The sequence below is a fragment of the Hyla sarda genome, chromosome 4 (genome assembly GCF_029499605.1).
Source record: "Hyla sarda isolate aHylSar1 chromosome 4, aHylSar1.hap1, whole genome shotgun sequence".
Classification (NCBI taxonomy): Eukaryota; Metazoa; Chordata; class Amphibia; order Anura; family Hylidae; genus Hyla; species Hyla sarda.
In genome coordinates, this window is record NC_079192.1 from 45562648 (window position 1) to 45575774 (window position 13127).

General features: G+C 48.2%; 1 protein-coding gene across 2 annotated transcripts in view; it reads right to left on the reverse strand.

Annotated features, from left to right (window-relative positions):
• TECR (trans-2,3-enoyl-CoA reductase) overlaps window positions 1–11875 on the reverse strand; it is a 51486-nt gene extending 39611 nt beyond the window's left edge. Inside the window, exon 1 of one of the 2 annotated variants that reach the window (XM_056570725.1) lies at window positions 11645–11875. In XM_056570725.1, the coding sequence (XP_056426700.1) occupies window positions 11645–11659 (15 nt within the window). In that variant the 5' untranslated portion in view covers window positions 11660–11875. The remainder of the gene's footprint in view (window positions 1–11644) is intronic. The other variant, XM_056570724.1, reaches the window with a different exon arrangement.
• Window positions 11876–13127: the final 1252 nt, after the last annotated feature.

Here is a 13127-nt window from a genome sequence, read left to right on the forward strand (position 1 = left end):
TGGATAAGATTCTTTTTTTCTGCCCAGGAAAAAATGTTCTTTGCTATGGACTGTAGAGGACTGTGCCTGGGGCCTCCCTGATGGTGGATAAAGAATACTGCCATGTTATTGTCTAAGTGAAGAAGAATGTGTCTGCCTCTGAAAGATGGTTCTAGGTGTTGGAGACATCCATATGGCTAGAAGCTCCCTTAAGTTTGGGGATTTCTGAGATAGTACAGGTCCCCATCTGCCCTGAACTGCCTGATCCACTATGTGGGCTCCCCAACCCCACGTGCTGGCATCTGTGGTAATAATTAGGGGATCCTGCTGGAACCAATGAACCCCCTGACTCAAGATTTCCTGGGAGCCCCACCAAGCTAGAAGTTTTTTTTTTACCTTTTAGGGGAATAAGTACTTTCTTCTCCAGAGAAAATTGGGATTTGTCCCATACTGATAGGAGCCATTTTTAGTAGTGGTCTTGAGTGAAATTGGGCCCACCTCACTGACGGGATGCAAGAAGGGTGACCCAGCATGGACATTGCATAACGGATTGAGCAAAATCTCCCTGCACAAAACTCTCACTAACTGTTGAATCTTCAACTTCTTTGCTGGTGGAAGGAAAGACTGCTGAAGGTTCGAGACAACTCCTAGAAATTATTTCACTGGACTGGGAGAGAGATCTAATTTTTCCAAACTGAGTATCCAGCCCAGGCTCTGAAGAATCTGAACTGTCCTGTGAATGTGATCTTATAACAGAGGAACAGAATCTGTCCAGATAGGTAATGATCACAATAGACTCCTTCCTCAGAAGGAAACCACCTCCGACAGCAGAAGAGAGCCCGAAGGGCAGACAGACAAACTGGTAGTGAAGGATTCTGCCTCCCCAGGAAACAGCAAACCTCAGGAACTGCTGAGATACCCTGTGAATTGGAAGATGGTAATAGGAGTTTTTTAAATCTATAAGTCACCATTACTGAATTTTCCTTTATTAGAGCTACTGCTGATTTCACAGTTTCCATCTTGAATTTTCTGTACTTTCCAAATTTGTTCAGGGGTTTCAGATTTATTATAGTTCTGAATTTGTCATTTGGGTTTATTTATTTTATTTTTAACCAAGAACAGACGGAAGTAATGCCCCTGCTTGAGCTGACTATGTGGGAACTTGAACAACTGTGCCAAACCAATAAATCCCAAACACCCTAAAGAATCTGTGAAGAATGATTCGAAGTTAGAGTTATTACAAATTTCTGAGGAGGAGAGGAGGTCAATTCTACTAAGTAGCCCTCCTGAATGATGTCCACAATCCAGGGATTGGGAATTATAGCTTCCCAATTGGGGGCAAAAAAAGGTTAACCGAGCCCCTACAGGGATGACATCATTGTTTTTTTGGTATCAGAGTCAGGCTGGTTGGGATTAAAGGGGTACTTCGGTGCTTACACATCTCATCCCCTATCCAAAGGATAGGGGATAAGATGCCTGATCGCGGGAGTCCCGCAGCTGGGGACGCCCGCGATCATGCACGCGGCACCCTGTTTGTAATCAGTCCCCGGAGCGTGTGACGTCACGCTCCGCCCCTCAATGCAAGCCTACGGGAGGGGGCGTGATAGCCATCACGCTCTGGGGTCTGATTACAAACGGGGCGCCGCGTGCATGATCGCGGGCGTCCCCAGCTGCGGGACTCCTGCGATCAGGCATCTTATCCCCTATCCTTTGGATAGGGGATAGGATGTGTAAGCACCGGAGTACCCCTTTAAGTATGAATCCTCTACCTCTACCACCCTTGCTATAGGACCAGCGTCCCGTTTTTTTCCTTTCCCTCCTCTATAAGATTGACCTGGTTGGCATAGGAGACGAAAAGGAGTCTTCTTTTTAGGTTCTGCTTTCTCCCAAGGAAACCCTTTTTGATTATCAGCTGCTTAAGCCAGGATGGAATCAGACTCAGGACCAAATACGAACTGATCGTGAAAGGGAAGCGAACGTAATTTGTTTTTGGATGCTAGATCCCCAGACCAGGATTTTAACCATAACACACGTCTTGAGGAGTTCGATAACAGCTGTACAGGTCTAACAGACTCAGCAGAAGCATCCGATAAAGAAAATTGAGGCCATTTTGAGGAGGGGAAGAGATTCAAGAATTTGTTCACGAGGATTATCACCCTGAAGATGCAGGACCGGGAAAAACACTGAAGGGGAGAGGGAGGGTCTTTAACCTCTCTGTGTTTTTCCCTGTCCAATCAGGCGGAGGCAATCTCAGGGTGCTGTCGTGGAGACGACCAGAGAAAAATTCAATTCTTTCTGCAGAATCTGCTCAGAAATGAATTGCCGTCAGCGAGATGGATAGACGGACATATGTGGCGAAGATTTATCAAAATATCAAAACCTGTCCAGAGGAAAAATTGCCCAGTTGCCCATAGCAACCAATCAGCTCACTTCTTTCATTTTTAACAAGGCCTCTGCAAAATGAAAGAAGCGATCTGATTGGTTGCTATGGGCAACTTTTCCTTTGCACAGGTTTTGATAAATCCCCCCCATGTGAGCCCAGCCTCAGATAATAAGAAAACAGAGGTCTCCTCACCTTTATTAGCCCCTTCCGAAACGTGTCCTGGTGACACAAGTAAAGACAATATTCTGCTGGAGCAGAAAGTATAGAAAATGGCCAGAGGACCAAGGAAGCGGCAGAAGGTTTTTTTTATTTACTTTTTTTATGTTAGCTATCAGATTCCACTGTCACCCCCTCCCCCCAAAATTATTTTAATAATAATAATAATAATAATCTACAACAAAACCCACACCTAAATCAGTGCAATTTAGTGCAGATTATCTGGTGAATTTGCCTGCAGAATCATGGTTGAATTTGTAGCAGAATTATCCACAGCAAATCTAACTCAAGTGAACGTCACCTTATGTTATCTACCGTATATACTCAAGTATAAGCCGACCCGAATATAAGCCGAGACCCCTAATTTCACACCAAAATCCCAGGGAAGGGGAAAAAAAAAAAAATAAAAAAAAAAAAAAAAAAAAAAAATAAAGGGATTGACTCCAGTATAAGCCTAGGGTGGGAAATACATCATCCCCCCTCTGTCATCATCCAGACCCCCATCATTAACACCCCCATCACCATCACCCTGTCATCATCCCCTTGCCATCATCCCACACCCCCCCCTTCATCATCCCCTTGCCATCATCCCACACCCCCCCCTTCATCATCCCCTTGTCATCATCCCACACCCCCCCCCTTCATCATCCCCTTGTCATCATCCCACACCCCCCCCTTCATCATCCCCTTGTCATCATCCCACACCCCCCCCCCTTCATCATCCCCTTGTCATCATCCCACACCCCCCCCCTTCATCATCCCCTTGTCATCATCCCACACCCCCCCCTTCATCATCCCCTTGTCATCATCCCACACCCCCCCCCTTCATCATCCCCTTGTCATCATCCCACACCCCCCCCCTTCATCATCCCCTTGTCATCATCCCACACACACCCCCTTCATCATCCCCTTGTCATCATCCCACACACACCCCCTTCATCATCCCCTTGTCATCATCCCACACACCCCCCCTTCATCATCCCCTTGTCATCATCCCACACACCCCCCCTTCATCATCCCCTTGCCATCATCCCACACCCCCCCCTTCATCATCCCCTTGTCATCATCCCACACCCCCCCCTTCATCATCCCCTTGTCATCATCCCACACCCCCCCCCTTCATCATCCCCTTGTCATCATCCCACACCCCCCCCTTCATCATCCCCTTGTCATCATCCCACACCCCCCCCCTTCATCATCCCCTTGTCATCATCCCACACCCCCCCCCTTCATCATCCCCTTGTCATCATCCCACACCCCCCCCCTTCATCATCCCCTTGTCATCATCCCACACCCCCCCCCTTCATCATCCCCTTGTCATCATCCCACACCCCCCCCTTCATCATCCCCTTATCATCCCACACCCCCCCCTTCATCATCCCCTTATCATCCCACACCCCCCCCCTTCATCATCCCCTTGTCATCATCCCACACCCCCCCCCCCCTTCATCATCCCCTTGTCATCATCCCACACACACCCCCTTCATCATCCCCTTGTCATCATCCCACACACACCCCCTTCATCATCCCCTTGTCATCATCCCACACACCCCCCCTTCATCATCCCCTTGTCATCATCCCACACCCCCCCTTCATCATCCCCTTGTCATCATCCCACACATCCCCCCTTCATCATCCCCTTGTCATCATCCCACACCCCCCCCCTTCATCATCCCCTTGTCATCATCCCACACCCCCCCCCCTTCATCATCCCCTTGTCATCATCCCACACCCCCCCCTTCATCATCCCCTTGTCATCATCCCCACCCCCCCCCCCTTCATCATCCCCTTGTCATCATCCCCACCCCCCCCCCCCTTCATTATCCCCTTGTCATCATCCCCCACCCCCCCCTTCATTATCCCCTTGTCATCATCCCCACCCCCCCCCCCTTCATTATCCCCTTGTCATCATCCCCACCCCCCCCCCCCTTCATCATCCCCTTGTCATCATCCCCACCCCCTCTTCATTATCCCCTTGTCATCATCCCCCCCGTCATCATCCCCTTGTCATCATCCCCCCCGTCATCATCCCCTTGTCATCATCCCCCCCCTTCATCATCCCCTTGTCATCATCCCCCCCCCCCCATCATCCCCTTGTCATTATCCCCCCCTTCATCATCGAGTATATACGGTATGTTCACATGATCAGGATTTGTCTATGGAAGTACCCTGCCATCTCTGGCGGCTGGGCGCCTGTACTGCTCAGAGGTTTTTTTTTTTTACATGTGCTGTACATTTAGGCTATGTTCACAGTTGGGAATTTGCGTGCGGAATTCTGCATTGGAATTCTACAAGGAGATTTTGCTGCAGCAGAGTTCTATTGAATTTAAAGGAGTACTCTGCCCCTAGACATCTTAACCCCTATCCATAGTATAGGGGATAAGATGTCTGATCGCGGGGGTCCAGCCACTGGGGACGCCCCGCAATCTCTCCTGCAGGACCCCCATTCATGAGCTGCACGGAGTAAAGATCGCTCCGTGGCTGATGATGGGCGTCACAGGGGCCGAGGTATCATGATGTCACGTCTCTGCCCCATTGTGACATCACGTCCCGCCCTATTCCATAGACTTGCATTGAGGGGGCATGGCCATGACGTCTTGACCCTTCGGCGCTTCACCCAATGCTCTAAACGACCGCCGGGTGCAGCAGGGAGATTGCGGGTGTCCCAGCGACAGGACCCCTATGATCAGACATCTTAACGATAGGAGATAAGATGTCTAGTAGTGCTGGGCGGTATACCGGTTCATACCGAATACCGGTGTATTTTTTCTGTACGATATGAATTTTTCCCTATACCACAATACTGTTCAGCCCCCCCCCCCCCCCCTTGAATGAATGAACTATCAGCTGCAGCGCTGTCCCCACATCGCGGGACTAATCACGTTACCCGCAGGCGCTGCTCTCCTTCTCCTCCTGTGAGCGGTGGCGCTGGAAATGAATGAGTTGTGAGCCACTGGCGCAGGACTTCTGTTTGGAGAATGGAAGCTGTCGCCTCCCCCTGCAAGCGCAGAAAGCCAGTGGGCTGCAGCTGCACCCGCGGGTCATATATGATTAGTCCCTTAGTTCCCCAGCGCACCGCGGCTGATAATTTATTGGGGGGGGTGTTAGGGGGAAATGAGTGGGGAAAAAAAAAAAAAAAAAAACACCGTCAAATACCGTGGAACCGTCATAAGTTTTAAAAATACCGTGATACACATTTTTGGTCATGCCTAGAGATGAGCGAACTTACACTAAATTCGATTTGTCACGAACTTCTCGGCTCGGCAGTTGATGACTTTTCATGCGTAAATTAGTTCAGCTTTCCGGTGCTCCGGTGGCTGGAAAAGGTGGATACAGTCCTAGGAGACTCTTTTCTAGGACTGTATCCACCTTTTCCAACCCACCGGAGCACCTGAAGGCTGTACTAATTTACGCAGGATAAGTCATCAACTGCCGAGCCGAGAAGTTCGTGACGAATCGAATTTACTGTAAGTTCGCTCATCTCTAGTCATACCGCCCAGCACTAATGTCTAGGGGTGGAGTACCCCTTTAACAGGATTCTGCTGCACTGTGCGATTTCCAGGCGCGATTTTTCTGGCATGGAAATTCCAATTTCTGTGTCCTCAGAAAGAATGAAGCTGTCCATTCTTTCTGCGGACTCTGCACGGAATGCAATGCCGTCTATGAGATGGCGCATTCCAGTGCGGTCCTAGCGCTGGCATATTGCGCAGGCAGTCTGCGCAATTTCCGTACAGAGATTTTTCTACCATCTTTGGCATCAGCCATTTCTGATAGGAAAGAAGAAGCTGAGTGTAGTGTTCTTCAATGGAGATGACTGGCACAAAGTCCAGAAGGATCCCTGCCCTATGATCGCAACGTTATCTCACATCTCCAAATACATGCGAGAGCAGTAACGCCTTGTGGGATCAAGTTCACACATGATGGATTCGTGTTGCAGATTGTGCACTAAAAACTAGACAAGACGACAAACCCAGATCTCTGCTACGGCTTCAGATTTTTATATCCCAACATCCGTGTTTCACACTTTTACATGTGGGGACGATAGGCAGACAACTAGCGTTGATCTAGGTCAGTGTTTCTCAACCAGGGTGCCTCCAGCTGTTGCAAAACTACAACTCCCAGCATGCCCGGACAGCCGAAGGCTGTCCGGGCATGCTGGGAGTTGTAGCTTTGCAACAGCTGGAGGCACCCTGGTTGAGAAACACTGATCTAAATGATCAATGCTCATCTGATGAGCCTCTAGGCCGTGTTCACACATTGCGGCTAATTAGCGGTACCGCAGCTAACTGCCGCATGCGTTTTTTTTTATTTTGTATTTTTTTTTATTACCCGGAATTAATCGAATCGCTGTAAAATTGATGCAGTTAGGCAAATTGTGGTAAAATGCACCATTTTACCTTGATTTCTGTAATTCGGCCAAAATGTATGGGTTAATTAGCTGCGGTACTCCAGCTAGAGTTTGTATCGCTCCTTGGCTGCCGAAATTAAAATAATGTGGGGAGGGATTAATCAAAATCTGTCCAGAGGAAAAAAAATTGTCCAGTTGCCCGTAGCAACCAATCAGATCGCTTCTTTCGTTTTTAACAAGGCAAAATGAAAGAAGCTATGGTTGCTATGGGCAACTTTTTCCATTGCACAGGTATTGATAAATCTCCTCCAATAAAACCTTAAAGGGGGTTCTCCGCTGCCCTGCCTTCCTGAGCTCCGCTCGCAGCGTCCGGAAGTTCATTACTCCGAACGCAGGTTTCCGTGTTCGAGGCTGCCCCGTTGTGACGTCACGCCCGCCCCCTCAATGAAAGTCTGTGGGAAGGGGGCACAACCGCTGTCGGGGCAGGCGTGACGTCACGAGGGGGCGGGCGTGACGTCACAAGGGGGCGGCCTCGAACACGGAAGCCCGCACACAGCGTTCGGAGTAATGAACTTCAGGACGCTGCGAGCGGAGCTCCGGAAGGCAGGGCAGCGGAGAACCCCTTTAACTTACCTTATGCCGCTAGAATCACTCTCCTGTCCGCTTGCCCAGGTCTTCGTCCAGCATTTGAGGCTCAAAGCATCACACAGCGCTCAGCCGGTGATAGGGTGAGCGGCAGTGTGATGTAACAGGCCCAGGCACCAGGAAGAGGACTACTGCCGCTCAATCTATCACCTGCCGATTGCGGGACATCACTGCGGCTGTCAATTAGCTGAGAGCAGTGTGATGTGTCGGGCCACAAAATCCGGAAGAAGAACGGGGCTGGAGGACAGGAGATCCATTTCAGCGGAACCAGGGGAGAGGCGGAAAGTAAGTTCCAGTTTATTATATTTATTTTGGTATTCCGGGCACATAGGAGAAATTTAAAAAAAAATTATAAATATGTTAAAAAAAAATAAAAATAAAAAATATATAAAGGAGGCAGCAACTTTTCTTTTTAGTATTTTCATTTTTTCCCCTTTTTTATTTTTCTATTTTCATTTTTTTTCCTCTTCCCCTTCTCATAGCCAGAACGTTTTTAAAAAGGACATCTGCAGTGATATAACACTTATCCCCCTATCCACGGGTGTGGGGGGGCGGGTCTGACCACTGGGACCCCCGTGATCTCCCAAATGGGGCCTTGGAATTGCTGCGCTGTGCGCTGGTTATTGTGCGTATCGTCGACCTAATTGAGGTCGACGGTACGCCCCCTCCCCATACAGTTCTATGGGAGAGGAGGAGAGGCACGAGTGCTGCATCCCCACCTCTCCCATAGATCTACATAGAGGAGGAGGGTTGGCTGTGGCATCATGCTGCGGCCGGCACGCACCCTGCACGAGAGAGCCGCGGGGCCAGTGTTATATCACTGCAGAGGTCTTAATTTCCCATCTACCATATAAGGCCCTTTTCACACGGTCATTGCTCCCCATCAAGAACGGCCGTTAAAGTCTTTAAATATTTTTTTTTCGGCCGTTCTCACGACGGGGAACAACAGACAACAACGGGCCCAACGGTTCCCATTATCTATTATGGGACAATCGGGCACCGTTGTATTTTTTAACAGGAATAGTGGGAGAAAAAGACGCCGCAAGCAGTATTTTTTCTCCAGCTATTTTTCCCAGCGCCCCTGACGGCAGTCATACTGCCATGTCATATCGGTAGTGTGAATGAAGCCTAAGGTTTGTTTTATGCGGGAACTATTGTTCTTTGTAATGACATCACTTATTTTATTACCAAATCTATGATGAAAAAATAATAATTCATAAACAAACACCCTATGGGGCCAACAAAAAAAAATAAAAAATACAACAATTTTGTAATGATTTTGAAAAAATTTTTTGGGAGGGGGGGGGGGGTTCGTTCCTACGCAGTTTACAGTTAAAATGATACCTTAGTTTTATTCTGTTGGTCCAAACAATTACAACGATGCCCAATTTATATACGGTAGGTTTTGTTTTACTACTTTTACAATCATTCTAAATTTTATAAGAAAATGAGTATGCTTGAAATTGTTCTTTTTCGACCCCTATAAAAAAAACGTATTTTTCTGAATATGCCAGGCAACATGATGGCTTTTCCTTTGTGCTGTGATCTGTAGTTTTGATCTGTATTACTTTTGTTTTGTAAGCACTTTTTGGACGCTTTTTTTTATAAAAAAAATAAATAAAAAATTCTGCCAATTCCAATCTAGTATTTTTTTTTAAATCATTTTATTAATGTTACATTTTTATATAATTTTTTTATATGAAAAATGGGGGTAATTTAAACTTTAAGCTTATTCACGTTTATTAATTTTTTTTTTAACATTGTTATCAGTATTTTTTTCTCCATAGAAGACTATTAGGCAAGGTTCACATTGCTGTCGAGCGCCACTAAAGGGAGCTCCAACGTTTAAAGGGGTACTCCGCCCCTAGCCATCTTATTCCCTATCCAAAGGATAAGGGATAAGATGTCCGGTCGCGGGGGAACCCGGCCATTGGGACCCCGCCACAATCTCTGGGCCGACACCGCAGCATTCTGTCTTTCATGACGTCACGCCACACTCCCTCCATTCACGTCTATGAGAGTGGGCGTGACAGCTGTGGTCGCTCATCATCCAGCACGGAGCAGGGTTCGCTCAGTGCACTGGATGACTGGGGTGCCAGGCCCAAGATCGAGGGGGTCCTTTGGATAGGGGATAAGAGGTCTAGAGGCGGGGCACCTTTTTAACCTGTTTATAGGACGGTAGTTGAGCGTAGAAAAATAAAAAAAGACACTACATTCAAGTCAAAAGGATCCGTCAGGACTCAGCGGGGTCCGTTGTACATAGGTTTCTTTTGGCTTTCTTGTTTGGTGCCAAACAGACCCTAAACAGGACATAGCACAGCAGCAGTGTGAACAAGCTCTTACCTGCAATCTTTCGATCGCAAACACTGAATAGTGCTATCCGAAGGCACCATCTTACCATTTCGCTGCAGAGATTCTGACCAGCACCCCTGAAGGACCACCAACTGTTTTTTAATCAATTTAGATAATGAGATCGACTCTACCAAAGATAGCGGAAGGCCGTTCTCGGCTACAGTCTGATGTCCAATAAAGAGTGAATGTAGTAGACGCTACGTCCCTTCTGGGGACATTTCACCTCCATTCTCATGATCAGTAGGCCCCCCCCCCATGGTTGTACACCCACCTATCCTGTGGCTAGGGCAGTGTTTCCTAATTAGTATGCCCCCATCTGTTGCAAAACTGCAATTCACAGCAGGCATCTGCTGGGAGTTGTAGTTTTGCAACAGCTAGAGGCATACTACTTGGGAAACAATGGGATAGGGGGATAACCAAAAAAAAAATAAATAAACGTATTTTCCAGTGTTAATCGCCCTCGGTGACTTGTAGAATATGGGTATGACGTCTTTCAGTGGCTTATTAAGGGTTAACAAAGCAGCGGCGTTATCAAAGGACTTTACCCTGTCACGTTATGATACCGGTCCCGTGCTGCCAGGTGACGGCAGGATCAGCGACAGCCCATAAGTCCCGCAGAAAAAGGGTCTGCAGTTGCGCCCCCTAATGCTCAGACTGATGCACATGTCGTCCTCTTTCAGTCTCTCTTGTACTGTTGTCATGGAGACCGCATGTGGACTTGGATCACCATCCACATCAATAGCGACATGTTACCTGGCTTGAGAGAGCTTAAAGGGTAACTCCGAAGTGATGAGCCTGCCTATGCATTCTTCATCTTCAGCGTGGCAAGACGCAGGCCACGCTGGGCAGTACAGTTGCCCAGGCAACCAGTACCACACTCTGGAAAGTTCGGTGCATGAGCTCTTTTCTGGTGCACGGAACTTCCCCGAACGTGGTACGGTTGCCTCGACAACCATATGGCTCTGTGTCCTGCCAAGATGCCGCAGGCTCACAACTTCGGAGTTCCACTTTAGCTGCTTCCAATTATTCAAAATCTTGTCTCTGATATTATAGTTCGGGAGCCCACAGTGGTGCGCCAATGTTGTGATGGGGCACAGCTGGGGTAAAATTATGAATATCTCATGTTACCCGACCAACAAATACAACTCCGACCCCGGTCTATACCTAGCAACAGCTGGAGGGGCATAAAGTGGGAAATACAGCACTAAATTCCCAACCTGCAGCCAAAGGCTGTCAGGGCATGCTGGTAGTTGTAGTTTTGCAACAGCAGGGGCGACGCAGGTTGAGGAACACTGCTCTAAATTAGCGGTCTTCAAACTGTGGCCCTCCAGATGTGGCAAAACTACAACTCCCAGCATGCCCGGACAGCCAACGGCTGTCCGGGCATGCTGGGAATTGTAGTTTTGCCACATCTGGAGGGCCACAGTTTGAAGACCATTGCTCCAAATAATAAAATTCTGCTGTAGACTGTTATTTACATTCTTAACCCTAAACTATTCCCCCTTTATCCAACTTTCTATCACTTTTCGCGTTTTAACTAGATCTGACCCTCTGCGGCCCCCGTCCCTCAGTTCCCAGGCCTTGAGTTTCTGCAAGCACAGCGGATCATACCAAGTTTAGAATAAAAATAGGTCGTTCCCCTGCCCCAGATGAAGCGTCCCTCCATTCACCCCTCATACACACACCTAGCCCTCACACCTGCCCTCGGTCCTTCTGCTCACCTCATAGTGCTTCATGGTTCCGCCGGGCTTTTAGGCCACACTGTACTGTTTGCAGTTCACCTGCCGGAGAAGATCCAGCCAGGGGCGGGGCCAACCGCTCGACATGGTGAAAGACAAGCACTCAGCCCAATCAGATGACCGAATCAGGTATCAGTGGGCGGGAGGGTAGAACGCTCAGCCAATCGGAGTTCCAGTTTCTTTCTGTGGGCGGAATTAGAGTAAAGCGCAGCAGGCAGTTTCTGGGGGGGGCGTAGTTGAAATGATTGACAAGGAGAAAACCAATGAAAAGACAGATTTTTGTCATGCTTCTGTCTTCAGCCAATGGGGATTGAGGATGTGTCTAGAATGATTGACAGCTGTCAGGTTATTTGTAGCGCTGCACTGGGGGAGGGGGCGGTCTGTGTCCTCAATGGATGTAGAAGGAACTGGACAATTCCTTCAAGAACAATAGTGAAACGCCTTATCCTAGCATTAATCTTAATTACAAATACTAATAAATGAAAACTTATAAAAAATTGTGAAGTTAAGCTACCCTAAAGCAGTGTTTTCCAAACAGTGTGCCTCCAGCTGTTGCAAAACTACAACTCCCAGCATGCCTAGACAGCCTCCGGCTGTCTAGGCATGCTGGGAGTTGTAGTTTCGCAACAGCTGGAGGCACACTGGTTGGGAAACACTATCCCAAGCCACAAATGTAGACGGTGTAGCCCTGTGTGCTTTATCGCCCCCCTCTGGTACCCAACAGCAAGGAATTCTTGCCCAGCCCAAACTGTGGACTCCTCACCGACATTTAAAGGGGTACTCCGGTGCTTAGACATCTTATCCCTTATCCAAAGGATAGGGGATAAGATGCCTGACCGTGGGAGTCCCGCCGCTGGGGACCCCCGTGATCTTGCATAGGATAGGGGATAAGATATCTAAGCACCGGAGAACCCCTTTAAAGTCTATGGGTGGTCAGCAAGTGGCTATGTGATAGCCTGGGGGGAGTAGGGTATGGGAAGTGTAGCTGTGCGGTGACTAAAGGGTGTCTGGTTAACCCTTGCTATTTGTGACGCCAGGGTGAGGGCTCCTCAGTAATGCTAGTCCTACCGCCACCCTTCCCAAGAGCGATAGGGATGTAGATAATAATGGAATGTCCACAACCGGAGAGTTTTCTGAAACAGGTATAACTTTTACTGAAGATTTTCTGCAAGCTTCATAACCGGAGCAGTCTCTATACATACAACTGCTTTCTTGAAGATTGACAATGGTTGGGACCTTAAGCAATTTAGAGTCTTTAGGATAGTATGCACTGTTCCACTGGATTTAGGGGATTTAGATGCGGTCCAGTAGTCACGCTAGCTTTAGCGGGTATTAGTTTAGAACTCACGGTTTAGTTCAGCTGAGGCCGTAGGTTTTCAAGCCTAGCGTGTCTTTGAAAGTTGCGCAGATCCGTCCTGCTAGTCCGGCATCCACGAGAGCAGCAACCCAAGAGAGCGATCATTGG